The 19757-nt window shown below is 35.1% G+C and overlaps 1 protein-coding gene across 4 annotated transcripts in view; it reads right to left on the bottom strand.

Moving 5' to 3' along the window:
• EVI5 (ecotropic viral integration site 5) overlaps positions 1-19757 on the bottom strand; it is a 69831-nt gene that overhangs the window by 33004 nt on the left and 17070 nt on the right. The window contains exons 11-17 of one of the 4 annotated variants that reach the window (XM_082483634.1): positions 19256-19288; positions 18552-18698; positions 11057-11191; positions 8760-8900; positions 8074-8232; positions 6212-6358; positions 1304-1399 (exon numbers count right to left, since the gene is read on the bottom strand). In XM_082483634.1, the coding sequence (XP_082339760.1) occupies positions 1304-1399; positions 6212-6358; positions 8074-8232; positions 8760-8900; positions 11057-11191; positions 18552-18698; positions 19256-19288 (858 nt within the window). The remainder of the gene's footprint in view (positions 1-1303; positions 1400-6211; positions 6359-8073; positions 8233-8759; positions 8901-11056; positions 11192-18551; positions 18699-19255; positions 19289-19757) is intronic. The other 3 variants (XM_082483635.1, XM_082483633.1, XM_082483636.1) reach the window with 3 other exon arrangements.

Here is a 19757-nt window from a genome sequence, read left to right as displayed (position 1 = left end):
GTTAAACAATGATGCCATTTAAAGTCTGTGCTAAAGTAAAAATAATGCAAAATGAGTACTGGCTCCTAACCTACAAAATCACATTGTTTGAAGTAACCTTTAATTTTTATTTTCTTTTTTTAGTAAAATGCTAACACATTAGTAGATTGACCTAAACTCAGCTATTCTGTTATCTTACTAGATAAATGATTCATATGCAATGCTTACTGTACTTATCTACGTATTTCTAATGTACTGATCACAGCATTATCTAAGCATTAGGTGATTAAAAGAAATGATTGTTTTATCTTAATAAATTTAGTGCCTGCTGCACTAGAGGGAAAATATTCAAAGTGAAAATTCTTATGCAAGCTCCATTAAATTTATTTGTACATTCCATATATGAAGAGCTGAAAAAAATGCAAGTAGTTGAGAAATCATAGGGGAAAAAAAGGCTTTGACAGAATACAGTAAAGTCATCACCTTGAAGGAAAGATTTCAGAGGGAAGAAAGACACTAGCAATACTAGTTTAAAATGAAAAAAGGTAAACTAGAGAGTAACTAGCTTGTAATTTAGGAATAATAACTGAGAAAACCTTCGCAGATGGGCGCAGCAGAATTCAGACAGGACAACAGTATATGAGTATAGGAAGGACAGACTACAGTAAGACATCGTGATTTCTCAAAGCCAAGAAAATATAAAGAACAGTCATTTATGGTTCTCTCATCAACGGAGCAGTGAATTCATGGGACAGTGAAAGCTCTAAAAAGAGCTGAAAGCATACAGAACAACACAAAGGCCAAAGGATGCATCTTCAGATCCTACAGTGACATGGTAGCAGTAAATAACATTTCTGTTTTTAAGATTTACATAAAGAGAGTAAGAGTTTTACAATGAATCCTCCAATACTCGTAATAGCAAAAGAGTAAGTACAGAAAAGAATGGTTGCTGGAATCAAAATGTGTGCTTCCCCGCCCCACCCCACCCCCAAAGGATGTTTTCAATCTCACCTATTAATTGGTAATTTTTACCAATTACAAGACAAAAAACAAATACAGAAGGCAGAGTTTAAAAGAATGTTGCTTGTAGCATGGTTCTCACACAGAAGCAAATATTTGCAGCTCACAAGTATGCCCATAATATAGACTTAAGGCCTTTGCTTATAAAGGAGGCACATTCAGCAATACAGCATTATCTCAGTTTGCAAAGCAGTGCATTGTAGTCACAGTAGGTTAATAAGGAAAAAAGTGGAAGAAGAAAACAACCACGAAGTGCAAAAAGTAAGCAATATCAAGTCACACATTTAATGCCATCACTAGTTACCTGGATTTCCAATTCAGCAATATGCTGTTGGAGTTCAGCTACAGCTGCAATGCGGTCTGCTTCGCGGAGCCGTACTGCCATCACTTCTTCTTTACTCTGAAAGAAATGATAGATTGAAGCTAACAAATAGTATGTTTCAGTTGATTAAAGACTGTGCACTGCTTTTACCAAAAATCATTTAAGTAAAGAAAACTTAATACACTACTGTGTAAAACACCATACCTATCGATAAGGTATATTCTAAAGAACTCAAATTTAATTTTAAGCAGTAGAATTGTGCAATCATCTAATACCAATTCTAAACTATAATAATCTTAAAAAATAAATCTGTGTAGTTTTGAAAACATGCTGGTATCAGTTTCCAGGTCCAGAAAACACCTGCCCTGTGTTCCAGAAATGTTATATTGTAAATTAAGAAAAAGTATCAACATAAAAACAAAAACCACACTCATACTTCAACTTTTGACTATATGTAAACAGCGAAGCTACAGAAGGGTTACTTCTTTCATCATTCTCTTTGTCTAAAATATTAAATTAAAAAAACAAACACAAAAGCACAGATACTCTCAATCTTATTTAAGTCTAGCTATCTTAGTCACAGTACACAACAAAGATTTGCAAGACAGTTTGGAATAAAATTCTAATGCCTGTAACCTACAATCAGACTCCTGGTGTAAGTTTAACCTGTAAGCTTGCCTATAAATGATAGACAATTTGAGTTTGGACAAAAGAGAAGAAAATTTCCTTATTTCTGTTTCATAAGGCAAGTCCTCAAGACTTCAGAGCACAAAACAATATTATATTGTCAGCAGTTTGGTACAACCACAGAGAGAAAACAGTGACAGATATTGAGAGCAATACTTTCAGCTGGAGTGCAAATAATCCCGGGGAAGAAACAGACTAGGCTCAGGTAGACCTGCTTTTATGGCAGACTGATGTAACTCCGCAAACTGTAGTTACTATAAATCAGTTTCAGTACTTCAGTTATTTTGATGTGTGCTTCAAACTGACTGTACTTAACCACCCTTCATTAGGCAGTTTGGCTGAGACTGAATTGAACACACCGAAGTTTATTTATAGTAGCCACTTGAAAACATGCTGTTTGTTTTTAAAAAAAAAAAAAAAAAAAAAAGACTTCTGTAATGAAGGTACAGCATCTACAGGATCAAATTAACAGCATCTGTAATCAGTGGAGTCCATTTCAGAGGAACCCATCATGTGGTAGCCAAAGTTTAGCCATTATTGCTAAATTCTGCTGCACAATTGCTCGAATGAAGCCAAACCCACAAGTCCACAGGATTGCGTGTATTTAACTGAAAGCTAAAGGACAGACTGGCTTGGTTTGACTTTGGTATCTGAGATGAGTCAATAGCGTTGCTGTAGATGGCACTGATGTTTTATCTCTGAAACAGAGCATGTTCTCAATAATTACCACAAAAGTTGATATGGGAGGAAAGACAAGACTGGGGTCGAGGCACAAATCTTAAGTTGTAAATTCTTTAGCAAAACGAATTAGAAAGATCAGTGCTGTGTTTCAAGAAATAATTTGAAATTAAGTCCTTGCTATAGAAGCAGTAGTCAGATAAAAAGGGAAAAAAAGTTAACAGTACACACCAGTGACAGAAATTAGTTGCCATACAGGTGGTATGAGATGGAACTTCCTACAGACATTTTAGTTTATGCTTACTTATTGTAAGCTATCCCTCAAAGAAAAATACAAACTCCAGAAATAATGTACCAGTTCTTTCTGCATAGAAAAAACAACTGGGGTGTTGAAAATCCAAATGTTTGTGGGTTTTTTTGGTTTTGTTTTTTTTTTTTTTTTTTTTTATACACCTCTTCAAGTAGAAATATTGCTACCTAACCAAGATGTAGTGACAGAAATAAAACTAGAGCATGGTTTCAGATGACTTGAAACAATAGGAAGAAAAAAAATAAAAATCAAACATCAGTTTCTAATGGAATCGGGAATAACAAGCTTGCTAGATTTAAGGAGATGCAAGGTAGAACTTTTAAAAATATTTAGTGCTACAAAAACTTAACATTTGTCTGCATTGCTCCATGACACTACCTGAAAGATTACTGAAATACTTTCTTCATCAGCTTTGAATACAAAGTCATTATATCAGTAACATATTAAATAGCTTTATTTCAGGTATTTACACAGCAGTACTGTCTTTTCAATTCAACCTGCCTGCTACTATCTGCATTTCAAGCCAAGTCTATGTTGGTAGCAACGATATTTAGTAAAGTTACAGATACTGAACCTACTTCTAGAAGTACTGTAGGTATGACAAGTCTGCTGCTACTGCTGGAGGCTAGCCCTTCACACTTGTAATATATGCCTTACATAGTAGTTGTTCAAAAAAACAGTGTGTCCTACAACTAATTAATATTAAAAAAAGCCAGTAATGTTGCAAGGTTTTGGCTTAAGAAGCATAACAACATTTCTCTTCCTACTTTAAACTTCAGCTTTTTTTTTTTCTTTCAAGTCACTTTAAAATTAAAATCTCATTTTCCTCACACAGTGAAATAACCTTAAACAATCCCAAGCAGGAATTTCCTTCATTTATTGTGGTACAGAGGTGGGGAGACAAGGACCTAAAATAGTCTCTTCTATAACAAGAAAAAGACAAGATTCACACATTTGGCATGAATCTTAGATTAAGCTAAAGATCGTGCTTCCAGTACTTTGAATGTGGAAAGCAAGGGACAGGGAAACACAATGACAATCCTTACAAATCAACTGTCGAAGGAAAATGGCTTTTTATATCATCTCATTTTTCACTTAACTGTATATTATCATACAGTTAGAGTTTGAAATTGAAAAGTTTAAGTTTGAAACAGCAATAGGAAGCTCAATACCAAGTTATGTCCCATTTAAGAAGTGCAAGAACACTTAAACTTGTGTTTATTGTATACCCTTTGTATAGTCAATATAAAAACTTCAGAGTATTGACTCCACTCTCTGAGTCTCCTAAGGATTAATGAGGAGCTTCAGTATCAAAAAACAATCAAACAAAAATGCTATGGGTTATATGAAAAGACATGTCACCAAGGTCGTGAATATTTAAAAAAAAGAAGAATGTCAGCATTAAAAAAAAAAAAAAAAAATTCACTTAGGAAACCAGGTGATCATGGTAAACAAAAAACCATAAAACCAGTCAATAGAAGCAATTTCTTCTAGTTAAGATTCAGTGGCTTGTTTCCTAAAAGCTTGTGATGGGAGTTTGATAAGTCAATAGAAGTTAGGTCTTCACCACACTTTAGATTCGGGTTCCATTGGAAACAAATGGAACCAGCAAGACAGCAAGAATAATAAAAACCTAAAAAAAAAATAAAAATGAAATACCTGGAGTATGTCTCAGTTATTTTCTTATCTTAAATTTCTTTAAAATAAAACTGAATAACAAAAAAAAAAAAAGTCAGCTTCATTTAGCAGAAAGAACTGTAACTAAAGCAAAACTAGCAAGAAATTGCCAATTCCAAATTACACACTATGGCTTTAAGTAATGAACACAAGATCAGATTTTACTACGCACTAAATCGCCTAGATTTATGCATTACTTTGGAAAAAGAAATTACAAGAAGAAATTAAAGTCTGTAAATACTGAGAATTGTGATATCGTAGCAAAACTATACATATTAATAAGGATATCATTTAATCTCCAGGCTAAGTGACAATGATAAACCACTCAAACTACACTCGATTCATATTGTCCACAGAAGCCTTTGATGGAATTGCAGCTAATGCAGTCTTTGGGGTACATATGGTGTTATAAGCAAAACGTATGTATATTGGATAAAATTGAATGGGAAACACTCAACCAATAACAGTGTCCTGCATGAATGAGAATAAGAACGAGTAGTGCACATTAAAAAGGTTCGTTTACATTAAAGGCAAAACTAAAATGCGATCATGAACAACAAATTATATGACAGCATCTGCTTCCAAGTTGCCAATTCACAGCCACAGTTTAATAAATAGTATTCTGATTATTCATCTCATATTATTAGTATGTCAAAAATAGTACTATAAGAATTCTGTTTAGAAATTACTGACTCTTCAGCACTAGCTGGTATCATAAGAGAGTATTCATGTGGAAATACGATTTAAGTAAAAAGTTGCTTTCATGTCTCTAGCAAATAATATCTTAACTATAGTGATTTGTCAACTAATACTACCCTTTTTTGTAGTAAGTGTCAGCAGCAATTTCAGGAAAAATTTCATTCAGTTTAAGAGAAAAATGCTTGTAAGACTTATCTTTTATTCCTTGTCCATATTATGTATGCACAAGTTAAAGACATACGTTATTAGTAAATGGTTATGGGTTTAGTTACAAAATTGACTAATTAAATCTGATATTCAAAAATCAGATTGGGCTCTCTTTTGTGCATTGATAGTAATAAAATGACTCTTTTGCCCAGTGCTTTTGGGCTGTCCCCTTAAAGTCTGATTACTGTTAGGCAATGACTACTGTAACACTCTCTTCTGTAGACCTCCCCATTCAAATACAACTTTTACTCCCTTTTCTGAATCTGAACTAATTCTGCAGTAATAGTCAGTGTTGAAATAATGAACCTCTTCTGTCACTAAAGACAGTCAGAGTACACAGCGATCAGAATCTGTTGTGTAAGAGTGTCTTCTTATATATTATACACAGACACTTTTTTGCGTAGAACCACACTTTAAAGTAAAAGTTTATCTTTGTGGGACTTCTGTCAAAACCTCAAGTGATTTTTGCGAGGCGGTAAATTAAAGATGATATTGTCAAATCAGTAAAAGAAAGTTTTGGGTTTGTGATTTCTGCTTCTCAATGATGACACAATTCTATCTAACAATAGCAGACAAGACTAAAAAGTACATATACATTAGCATACAAATAGTCTATTCACAATGTTGTTTACCTTGCATTCAATCTCTGCTTGTCTACGTTTTGCTTCGTTCAACTGAGCAAGAAGTCCTTTGTTCTGTGCAGAAAGATACTGTACCTTCCCCTGTAGGTTGGTAACCTCTTGCTCTGCCCTTCGTAAATGGTTACTATTGATCTGATTCTGAAATTTGTGACCAAAAAAAGGGAAAGAAAATGGATGTTAAGGAAATATCTTCAATATTAATATAACTCCCTGAAGTCTGACAAGAAAGACTTATCAATCATATACTATAAAGAACTTCTGTTGAAAAAGCTTTCAGAATTTTCTAAGTGTAATCAGAAAAGTTTGCATGACATGTGGTTTATGACCAGGATATTCAAACTGTTCTTAAACAATAGATGACTCATTGTAAGAACATTATTGCAGACCTCCTGTACATCTGTTTTTCCCAATCTCTTTCTTAGGTACGGCAAAGATTTTATGAAACTGTATACCAACTACAGCAACAAGCTGATACATCCAAGAAACATCAGGTATGTCAGAAATATTATGTGTACATTTCTGTCCAGTGAATTCCTGAAAGTAACATGGCACCTTAATTAAGATCAGTGCATCAGTTCAAGTCACACCATTTTTATATGAAGCTGTGCATAAACCAGTACATAAGACAAGAATCACTGCATTTCTGTCAAATGATAGCTAAAGAACATAAGCATATACAAGGCTCAATACGTAACACTGAAGTGAGAAGTACCTAAAGGTCTTGTGGTTTTAATACATGTAATCCAGACAGCAGGATACCTATGCCCCCTGCTGACTAAAATAAAGACACAGACGGGGAAAAAGCAACAAAACAAAAGCATACATTAACTGTAGTGAAACAGTATTAATACTTCAATGAAAAGTTTAAAAGTTAAGGCAAGAGGAAACTTTTATTCAGTTGGTATAGATAAAGTGGTGCCTCTGTCAGAAATAAGCCAGCGTGTGCCTTGCAGTTAGCTCAACTCTCTTCACTAGCACATTCTTATGTGCTGTCCTGGTTTCTGGGATTACTGAAATTCATCAAGTAAAGTTATTATTTGTTTAGCCTTTTGGATGCACAGGTCTCCTTCAAGTAACAGTTACATTTAGCAGGTATTTCATGGAAGATTACTCAAAAGTCTGTTACAAATCCTCCTCAATCAACAGCACATTGTGCTTATTGATTCAGTCGTGACTTCACTAATATAATACAAACTCACCAACTTTAGTGCACTTCCATTTTAGATTTGTTTGCTTAACAACAACTCACTCCCTAGTGATACAAAAAAAAAAAAAAAAAGATCTTGGCAGACAAGTTATTTTGTCTTTTCTGCACAAATCTCAGAAATGGTGAAGAATGGTTTTCTCTTCTGACACATGAAAGGTGCTAAAAAAAAACACCTGACAACATGCCACTGTTTCACTGACAGTCCACAGTTTAGTAACCAGATTAACTACTATCTACTGAGGTCATTAATCTAGTATAGGCAATTTCACCAGAAGAATTAGAATTATTATCAGAATCATCAATAAGGTTTGTGAAATTTAAAACACCTTAAGCATACTTTTGTTGTTACACCAGTTACAGTTTAATGAATTAAGATTCACACGCATTCACAGACTCTACCAGCTAGTCCAAATGAGAAATTTAGAAAGCTTAGCCCTGGAAAAGACTAAAGAAGAGACATCAAAGTAAGTTGGACTGTGAGTACTAGATTGTCCCCTTCTAGTCAATGCATTAAAAAAAGTGTGTTTTGGAACACACTTTATAGTCATGCCTGTAGATGGTAAAGATCATCATTGGATATCTACCATTTGACACCAATTTGCAAGCATTCAGCTCAAATCACACATGCTAGTGTTCAATAACATACCTGTGTTTCCATCTCCATCATTCTTTGTTTGGTCTCTTTCAGTTCAGCCTGAGTTTCTGCTTCTCTCAATCGGACTGTCATCAGCTCATCCTGTAGCTCATTCACTGTGTTTTTTCTGGGAGGATCTTTCCATCTTCCACTAGTACGAGCTAGATGACGCTAAAAAAATAGCATGCCATTGCTGATAATGCCTGATCTTTCCTGGTGTTCGCTTATTTCATGTAAGGTCTCAGAGTTATACAGGGAGAAGTTGCTATAGTGCTCCTGTTTGTCCTAAAAACTAGAAATCCATGCAAACTTACTAGTTTTAAGAACAGACAATTAAAAAGCTGAAGACAGTAATTCCCAACTACAGTAAGTCTGTGAATTTCAAATATATCTTAAGACTTCAGCCTATTTCTAGCCCTTACTAACATTTAGTGAAGTAGGAGTACTTCCTTTCTACCAGAATGATTGGCTGGTAGCACAGGGTCTCTGCCATCTATAACAACAAGGGATCAATTTCTAACATACTTTTGAAGTCAAGTTTCTCTAGACAGCTGCATTTAAAGATTTTTTTCATGTGAGCAGCTTGATCTACCATCACTACTTTTTACTTGATCTCTACATCTCAAAATTTTGTACTGTCTTGCTTTATCATCATTCATTGAAAATATAAATCGTTAAGAATGTATTGCGACCCATACCTGCCAGTGTTCCTCCAAATCTTTGACTTGCTGCCTTAGTTCTTTGAGACCCATCAGAGCTTCTGCTTCTCTTAATTTTACTGCAATCAATTCTTCTTGTAGTCTAGCAACATTTTCTTCATCAGGGAGAGAGCTGTTTCTCTGCAACAAGGACCATACTCTTAAATATGTATTTAATAAAACTATGCTTAGTGAGACCCACTCTAAGAATATTGGCATGAAATGGTAACTCTTATTACTAACCAAACTTTCTTAGGTACTACGTATTCCTTGAAAAATAAAATCCCTCAAAAATCTAAGTTTGTGGATATAGCAAGTGTGAATAAATATCTTCCAACTGCCAACTATAGAAAAAATTAACAAGGTAATTTTAGGTATTCCGCCTTTCAGACTTCCCTGGATGGTATCCCTAACAAAGCATTATTTACACTATTTTGCACACATCATCAAAAATATTGAGAGAACTCAAAGATTTTGAGCTAGTTGATAAAATTAAAGCAAATGAGGAATTGAAATTACACCTTTACAGTTATAACTTACAGGAAAAATAATAAATGGAAATTTATTTTTTGGGAAGGTGGTCATCTGCCTTTGAAAAGGAGAAAAGATATATTGACAAAGGAACCATCCATTAATATTTATAAACAACCACCAGTTAAGAAAAGGTCTTACAGATGAAAGTGCATGGATGTTTACAAAAGACACATGAGGAAAAAGTGGAAAGACCAGAGAAAACTAAACAGAAAACACATGGCAGGAGTGACCTAGGGAAAGTAAAACAGTGATGAACACATAATAATGGAAGTCAGGGGAAAAAAACAGCAGGGAAGAAAAAGAAAGTTGTCTGCCTAACTGCAACATCCCTACATCAAATCATTGGTCATCCAATATTCAAAGTTGAACTGTGCTTCATCACTTTGTACTGTATTTCTCAGTAGTAATTTTCAGCAAAATAGAGTATTTTTGTAGATATGTAATACTGTCACAGTTGCCAGGTTTTCTTGAGAGTTGAGATTGCAGTACATTATTAACTTTAACAGAACACAGCACAACAGTCATTCGTTAGCATCTCTGTTTCAAAATCATGGTATCTGAGTATTGGCAAATATAGGGAACGATAGGGTGTGTTTCTGGATGTTTACACCACTGTCAGTGTAGCCATGCAAGTCTTGGGTTACTGAGCAGAATTCTCCCAGATTACATGACACATTACTAATAACAGTAAAGAAATGTATTTGTTGGAATTTGAGGGAGTTAACTTCAGTCACTTTCTCATGTGCATAAGTTCATTATGACAGGCTGAAATACTACAGTACATCTGAGTTGTCTGGTACACTGGAATTTCTTCCACAGCTCCAGCTTTTCTTCACATATAAGTTTTCAGTGTACACTATCTTCACATTGATGAAAGTTAAGCGAAGAAGTAGTCTTTTTTTGAACTTTGAAAAATACTTTAGGTCTGGAATTCTCACCGATGTTCAGTACAGTAAAAGCTACCACACTACCAGCCTGTCAAGACTCCCATGAAGCCCCTCAGATAAATAAAACAAATTAAATCTTGACTCTGGTAGGTTAACCCAATTAGCTGGTAAGTTCTGGTGACATTCCTGAGTATAGAGCTCTTTAAAATTTCCATGAGGATGCAAAGCCTATACAACAGGATCTGAAAATCATGCTTTACGTTAGGTCATTAATGTTTTTTTTTTGTTTGTTTTTTATTTTATTTTGCAGTTAAGTTTTTCTTCAAAGGTAAATGTTTGACAGTTGGTTTGAGTAAAGCTTGAACTTTGGCATCAGTAAGTTACAATTTGCGATGGCACCCAAAAAGCAGAAGAGATTTTGATACTAAACAATGGAAACATTCTTTCCCTGCCCATAATGGGACGAAGTGGGAGACACTCAAGAACTCAAGACCTGAGAATGCTAATATTGAACTCTTTCCTCCTCCCCTCCCAAAATTCAGTTTCACATCACCTCAATGCTCACCCTAAGCCTACTGCTTTTGTTGCAGTATATAATTTTGAAACAATTGATGTTTACTGTAAAGACTACCAGAATCCAAGCTTTCCACTGCAGTAAGCTTCAAGAACATGAGAAAAGTGATCTGTTCTTCACAAACATTTCCCAGAGCACACAGATCTTAGGTTTTTTGCTATATTAACTTCAGGTTTGAAAAGCATCTTGCAATCATGAGAACATAGAAGAGAAGATTCTAGAGCACAGTTACGTAAAGAATTACAGGGACCTGTATTCTGTTTCTAGAGCTATTTTATACAGAGTGTCCTGATTTGATTTACCTTTTCCATCTCTAGAACTTTATCTTGCATCTCCTTCAGGGCACAATGGGATTCTGCTTCACTCAGCCTGGCTTGGACCAGCTCTTTTTCCAGCTGTAGCACAAAGTCTTCACTGTATCGTGAACTGCATTTATGCTACAAAGTTTGCAGAAATATGTTTAGTACGAAGCACAGATGGTTTGAAAGGGGTTTTATATGCCAGATTTGGAGTGAAAAGTACATTCAAATGCTTAACATTAGGAATACTGGCTCAAGATCAACAGAAGTGCTTACCTTATACAAGTATACTAACATGTCTATCCAGACTGCTAACAATAAGAACCCTAATGCTATGCCTCTCGAACAACTGCACCTCCACACAGCCAAACATGTAAGACCAAACAGACCCCTATTAGTACTGATGAGCAACAACTCACACTTCTGTCATTGTTAGGCACACTGAAAATTCTCAAAGGATCTGTGATTATTTTGTGATATGCCAAAAAAGTTGCTTAGGAAAGACTACCTTATTACAAGGTTAATACAAGTATCTCTCTTGATCCCTATTCACTTAAACTCTGATTCAACAGAAGCCTTCCATAATTTTGGATTTAAAATAAAGCCATGTATGTTTCAATGCACAATCACTTTGGTTTGCCCCTCTTTCTTCCACTCCAACCCTGGGCTCTCATTCGCTCACACTATACATATTCCTTCTGAGATTCTCTTCTAGAGAAGCCTTGTGGATTTATGAGAAATAGCCAGGCACCAGTAGCAGTATAGCCCCTTCTAGACAGGCAGCATAGGCCCAAGCTACAAAGAAATTTGGTTCTTTGCATACAAGACTTACTCCAGGACTATCCCCAGCCAGTTTTGCACACCCAAACACATTCCCTCAGTAATAAAACAGCAGTTCAGAACTTAAGGTCATCCTTTCCAAACTACGGGGGAAGGAAAAAAACACAGTTCTGCTCAAGTAAGTTAATTCACCATTAACTTATTTCTTGACTGTTGATTAGTCAGAATTAAAAGTGAGATCTATCCTTTCAACTTGCTAAAGCTTTGTTAAACTGCATCTTTCAACAGATACATCCAACTGAAGTCATACTAAGCATTTGTATTCAAAATCCCCAATTTACTTTTTCCTTCAGTCAATAGTTACAAAATACATTTTTTTTCTTTCTTGAATTGCTTTAAAATTACTTAATATTCACCACAGATTGTGAGACTTGCTTCACAGGCCATGCCATCCTAAATCAGCATTTAAATTTCTGGTTTAGGGGGAAAAAAAGAAAAAAGAAAAGAGTGTTGAAACCCCCAAAGTGTAGTTGCCTAGTTACTGTGTATGCGTAGCTACCCTGAAAATTAAGTTTGAATGGAAATCATTTAACACGTCTTCAGTGCCATTAACTACATTGTGAAGAATAAATACTATACCTGGATTCACAGATGAAGTTTATTACATTAACAATGCAACTTTAAAAATCTATAGAGTATTCATTAAAATTAAGAAATAGTCGTGTCTTTAGTATATGTTTGCATCAAACAATTTCATTTTCTGCATCTAAAAACAGCTGACAAAATTCAGTTCCATAAGCTTCTGTTCGGGTATGATATTCCCTGACTTTTAACGCACAGACCAAAGGCAAACAGGACAAAAGGATTTACAACATGTAACTACATGGTCAAGGAAATAGTTTAATTTATTTTTATACTTCTGCATGCCAACTAAGCCTTTCATCATAACTTACAGTACAATCCAAATTCAAAGTCTACACTAACTAATCTTAGTGTTACAATTTATTGTATTTCTTATAAATATGTCTACACAGAGCTATACTAGAGGGGATACGCACAGAGCATTAAAAGGCAAATGTAGCTCATGCAAGCAGTCTTTAGTGTCACTGAGAGTATCCATTTAAGTGCTCATCCTACTTAACTGTGCAGTTGAACACACATGGAACGCTTAATGTACAGAGATCATAACATATTTAATACTAATTTTCCCTTATACAATACTAATTTAATTCGTATTCTTTTCAGCCCACGTAGTGTCTTTGCCTCAGCAAGCAGTGGAGGTAGTCCTGATCTAAGTGTAAGGAGAGGCTGGGTGGACAATGCTGATGCATTTCTACAATTGCTTCACATGATACGGGAGCATGAGTAGCATATATATGTAAAAACATGCAGAGAATAGGCAACAGCTCTTTCTTATTCCCTGGCTGTTTATACAAGTTCATCAGATGATACACACAGCAAGTTAAATGGACTCTACATTTCTTGTTCCAGATTTGGCTTATGATACATATGGAACAAGAACGAACTCAGTGTGCTTTCCTCAGGTAAGGAGTCATCTTTCCAGGAAATTGAGAGAAAACAGCAGATTTGAAGAGCTGAATACATCCTGATTTTGCAAAAATACGTAAGTGTACTCTGAAAACTTTTTGACTACAAAAATCCAACTGATGTTTGTCAAATAATAATTAATGGAGAGTGTAAGAAAAGTTACTTATCCAGTTTCAGGCACAAGTCATGCCTTCTTTAAATCTGTCTTTAGATGGATTTAAAGATGCCTAAGGATAGATGCATAAGGAATGTGTTAGGAGTAACGACCTATTTACCCACAGCAAACTTTAAATCAAGTCTTGATAGACTGGCAAAAAAAATGCAACCAAGCTCAAAACAGATTAAAAAAACCCCAATATTCACAAAGTTGTGATTTTTGCTCCTTATAAAAACAACACACAACTTAAATATTTAGTATATAAAGGTAACACAAGTTTATAGTCAAAACAATGTTTGAAAACTACTTTAAAACTGACTTCTTTAGCAAAAAAATGCTTTTATGTATTTGCCTTAAGCCCTAGAATTTGTGACAAAAAACACAATGTGAATCCAGATTTCCAGGCACCAGCCAAACGTTTTAACCACAGTAACACTATTTTTCTTGGCTGTGTTGAAAATATGTTTATAACAAAGCACTAAACATGTAGCTCTATAGCCATTTACTTCTGAAAGAAACAAGTCCTTGCTCGGCTTCACAAAACTGGATTTATTTGCCCGCAACTTTTCTTAAAATCTCAGAAATAGTAAGATCTTGGAGACTGACACAACCTTTCCTAATATTATTTTGGCTGATGACAGATTATTACATGTAATTACAGAATGCTTTTCCAGTACTCTATACTGAAGGGCAACTAACAGTCCAGCAGCTACCCAGCTAACTTTGGTTCCAGATTTAGGCACTAAATGTAGTACTTTACTAAATAGAGTATTTTTATTTTCCGCTTTTTGGTTGCAAATCAGAACGTAATATAAAAAAAGTATACTGTAAAATAAAGTTCCATAAGGTTACAACACTCATTTACAAGCATATATTCCCTATATCAGTTATTATGCTCTTAATTATTGTCAGTCATTTTAGCATGAGTTCCTGGCAAAAAACTATGCATTATGGAGTTGCTGTAACAATAACCAAATATGTGGCTATAAATTACCTTGCAAAATGCATATGCTTCATCTGAATGTTTAGACAATTAAAATTCTATCTTCACATAATACACTTGAAGAGCCTTCTTAAAAATAAGATGTGAACCAACTTTAGCTTGAACTGCCTCTCATTTCTCAGATTCAATTTTCAGGCATTCAGACATAACCATTGAAAATCAAAGTATCTCTGGAAAGACTGAGATTTGTGTTCTAGAGGTGTACTAACTAGCACAGAACGTTAGATTATTCATTTTTGTACATCCTGCAGAAGCTACCTTTTTCATTTAGAAACAACAGGAGAAAAAGGACAGAGAAAAAGCCTTCAGCACATAGTTATCAGGAGTAGGTTATAATAGGCTGATTACCCTCACCCCAACTCCTCAAATACCATTGCTCTTAGTACACCTCAAAAGAAAACCTTCTGTATTCTGTTGAACTCAGGCACAACTTCCTCTATGCAGTTCTTGAATTACTAGCAGTATAAGGAAGAAACCACCTTCCTCTTAATCTTTTGGTTACCCACCACATCTAGAAGCCTTTGGCAAGTTTCTATATTTAAAGATTAGACATGACAAAGACAGATCAGTACCATTCTCTTCAAAACCCTCCAGGCAAACGTTTAGGTAGCTAAAGCACTGAACTCCAAGAGCACTTCAGAATATCGATAGCTTTATAATTATTTTTTCCTAGTTACCAATATAAAAAACTGTACAGGTCATACACTGTTTTTAAAAAGCTTACACTGCCAGAGTTGTTCTCTACTAAGATGTAAAAGTTCACATCCAAAGTAAAGTATGAAGTCTCCATCTCAAACCTTACTATTTTCCACTTCTTTTTCCCCTTCCAAACAACATTAAATATATTCAGAAATATGCAGAATACATTTGGTGACACTTAATATGTGATTTATTATATGATCATTAGTACTATTTTCAGGTTGTCTGGGAGAAGTACTATAGCAGGACTTCCCTTCCTTTCACTAAGAAACAATGGTAAGAAGAACCTTGATCTTTAAGGTCCCTTCCAACCTAAACCATTCAATGATTCTAAGTAGACACAACACTTTATTACAAAGTCATTCTGGTTCAATTAAAAACTCCCTATAAATACGTCAGCACAGGAAAAATTAAAGTTGCATGTAATTTGGGCTTCTAGTCTTGGGCTTCAGATAAAAGAATACTCCTCTACCCATCTCTGTATTCAGCCTTACAAAGAAGTGCTGCAATGGAGAATTTAATCATACACACACTCATCCTGTAGACACCTTTAATACTTACCTTTAAGCCACCCAACTTGTGCTATCAAATCTCGTAGAACAAACCTTAGATTATATTTAAATACAAATGCATAACCTTTTAACAAAGCAAATGTTAGCCTTCTTAGAAATACTATGGTTTAGATAGTATTTTTGCTACCAATAAGCTAAAAAAAAAAAAAAACACAAACAAAAAACCACTCTTCCCCTGCCTCATGATTTACAAGCAAAAGCAGGTGGTGTTCTGTTTTTGATTGTTTCTTTTTTTTTTTGTCCCATAGTGTTGTTCAGAAGAGGCAGTCACAAATATCCTTAGGCAGTTCTTTTTATACAGTCCTATTCAGAAATTCATACTAAAACTTTACAATTTCTATCATGTGGAAACAGACAACTCAACTTTGGAAAAGATGTAGATTATAAAATATGTAGGATAGATGCTGTACCTTTAAAGAAGTACAGATAAACTATGTAGCCATTTATAAGTTCACTGTGCAAGCCTTTTTGCAAAACTGAAATAACTAGAAGAAAAAAAAAGAAAAAAGCATTAAAGCAAATACTTGTAAGACAAACTGAAGAGGAGCATTGCCAAGAGCAAAGCTACTGGCACTAGGAAGTAGCAAAAAGACTTACTGGTGTACTCTACTTGAAGTGAAATGCCAAAATTCAAAAGAAATTGAATTTCCACTAGGTGGTGCCCTAAGTGCATGCAGCTGTTTACATTTGTTGCTCCTATTTCCATGCTTGCAAACAAAGTTTAAAAGCCTGATCAATTACAAATCCTACTAAAGCAGCAGAATCTAGGGAACTATAATTGAAACCATCTTAACACTTTCACCACGTTGTCTAAGTTAATTCAGACAGTCCTCAAAACCACAGTGCTATTCCTTACACTTCAGAGTTAGCCAGCTACTAGGCACAAATCCCTCAATAACCACATGGATTTAGAACCTCAGTTCTAAGCATAGTCAGACTATTTCCTATTGTCATGTTCACACTTAAGCGGAGGAAAACAAGGCTGCAAGCATGCAGGGTAGGAAATGTGGCTCTTAGATTAACTGCCCGTTCTCGCATTTTACTTGCTTTCCAACTCCTGCAGTACCTGTCCAATCTTTTGCCCCCACAGCTCCAATCCAGCCAATTTTGCAATCCAGTTATCTGTAGTTTTGCTCAGGACCAGTTCCCATGCCTTGGCAACCTGCCAGGCTTCCCTATCATTGCTACTTAATAAGGTCTTCAGCATAATTAAATGATTAGTTTTAAAATTCGTATTACTCATCAACTAATAGATAAATATAGCATTTTGGTCTCTTTTAATAACTTTTAATTGAATACAGGTAAGTAACATAGATGCCTCCAGAAACACATTCTAAAAGCATGTGTACTGTTGTAATCAGACAGTAAACAGCTGGCTACCCAAGTCTATAAACATTTCTCATTTTATTTCACTTGAAAGATTACAACATATCTAAAATTTTGGAAAGCATCGTTAGAACATCCCCATCTTCCTAATCATAATTTCTTCATGTTTTTTTCCCTAAAGAAATTGCTAAAGTTAAATAAAAAGCAGCATTAGACATTACTTCGCAACAGCTCATTAAAAACTCCTTGCAACTATTTAAAATATGTACCTTTTTTACACTGAAATGCATTAAACAAACAAAATAAACTATTTCTATAATGTTGCATTTAAGTTATGATTTCTTTTCAGTCTAACAGTAAATCTCATCTCCACCTTCCAAGATGAGGTACAAGTATTTCCAGAGCTTTGATGGAAGATGGGTAAAAAAACCTGCTATATTGCCTGTAAGGGATCTGGTAAGCAGCTGCAGTATGCTGTAGTTCTAAAAAAAGTTATATTTCATACACCTGAAACACCCAGGGCTTTAGACAAGTACTTGGATATCACTTACTTAAAACAATATGAGCATATTCACATCAATATTGCTAGCACATAGCTTATTCAGCATGTGAAGACTGCTGAAACTGCTTCCCTCCCTCTCTCAAGAGAAGATAGTGAGCACTTTGTAAGAGGCGTAGAAAAAGTAACTTCAGTCTCACAGTAACGGACTGAAGTCTTGCACATTATACCACCTAAAACACATAGTATATACAAACACAGTACTACATACAGCTGCTAAAAGTTATTTTCCTGCTATATCTGCATGTAAATCCACACCTTTTAATGAAGTCCTGTAATTCTAAACTCAGCGACAATATCCTTGCAAGCAGCAAATTTAAGCATGCCAGGAAAAAAAAAAAAGTAGGTACGCAGAAAAAACGTTAACATGGAGACACTGACTTAAATGAGAAGCTAGGTAAAGGCATTATGAATCAACTCTCAAATTTGAGTATTCAGAGTGACGCAATTTGCAAAGGCTAGGTTCTTACCATTAGGAATTACCAAAGGTTTTGTGGGTGTTTTTTTGTTAATATTTCTTTGGTGGTGGTGGGTTTTCGGGTTGTTTTCTTTATGTTGTTGGGTTTTTGGCTTGGTGTGTTTTGTTGTGGATTTTTCTGTTGGTGGTTTTTTTTTTTTGTTTGGGTTTTGTTTTGTTTTTAAACAAATCACTTACATCTGTCCAGGGTTATGAATCTTATATAATCAGTAAGAACAGACCAAAATATCACTTAGTCTGATTTGTGTAATTTTAAGAATGCAAAATCACAATGAACAAGCATTTACAAGGACAGCACAGAGACCATGTCATGATGGGGGAAAAATAAACACAAGTGAGTGAAAAAGATGAGATGATGTGCTGCCACGCTCCTTACCCATTGCTGCTGCTGTTGGAGCTCCCTGATGGTATTCTCAGCTTGCTCCAGTTTAGTAATTGCCTCATCACTCTGCTGTTTGATGGTGGCCAGCTCCCGTTTTATGAGGTAGTTTTCCTCAGCCTCCTGAGCCCTTGTCACTTGTCCCTTAGGACATAATTTAGTTTTTTAAGCAATTGAGGACAAATCCAAGAAAGATTGTCTTTGTGATGCTTAGCTGCTTATTTCATCAGATTGGTTTTGCAAACAGCATAGAATACAATTGGCAGAAATTTTAGGACAAGGTAGTACTAAACAGCTGTTTTAGTACTTTATCACTAAGTTCAGCATCCATTTAGCAAGCACAATTGCGTACTTGCATTCAATAAAATTCCTTTCATGCAATATTACTTATTTGTACATGCACAGATTTAAGTTTGCATTATTCAATTTCAGTGTTAATACAGTGTCATAGAATCCATTTGTCATAGGAATTTGTACTAAAAATTACATTAGGTTAGGAAAAAACATAGCGTGCAGGTATTGGGTTCATATATTTTTAGTAAACAAAATTAAACAAGCATCTAGCAAGATATTAGCTCTATATTTATTCCAAATCAGCAAGGCAGGGATAGAGTACAGCATGCAAATATGCATGCATTAAAGCAGTTCGGGTTTTTTTGAGAGTAGGAAGAGAGTCAGAGAAAAACACTAAAAGACTATACCTGTATCAATCTATCTGCCAAGGAAGCACTTTCCTACAAAGGAAAAATTCAGATAGGAATAAGGAAAAGAAAAACCAAAAAACAAAGGGGTGATAATAGTGACAAAAAAAAAAAAAAAAAAAAAAGACAAGAGCTGAGAGAAAGAAAATGCCCAAATTCTACCCGTATTCTGTACAAACTCTTTTTGCAAATTAGGGAAACTCAGCCTGCAAGTCCCAGGAAGCAGCCTTTTCTGCAATAGATTTAACACAGTCTTTCTGTGATACAAGGTCTCAAAGCCAGATTTCAGTAACACTAAAAATTCACCTAGAGGAGACTGGGTGTTGTTATCAGAATGGCTTGCTTTCTTAATTAACAAAAGTTACTGATACATTATCTGATACTATATAGTAGATAGATGCAAGATGTGGTCTATGGTCTGTCCAAAACATGAAAGGAAGGCATAATTTGAGCACAAAGGGAACTCCACTAAGCACCAAGGCATTCATGCAGAACTAAAGCT

Source organism: Vanellus vanellus (assembly GCF_965231255.1).
Source record: "Vanellus vanellus genome assembly, chromosome: 5".
Lineage (NCBI taxonomy): Eukaryota > Metazoa > Chordata > Aves > Charadriiformes > Charadriidae > Vanellus > Vanellus vanellus.
The sequence above is the reverse complement of the archived record's forward strand: the minus strand, read 5'-3'. Positions and strand labels throughout refer to the sequence as shown.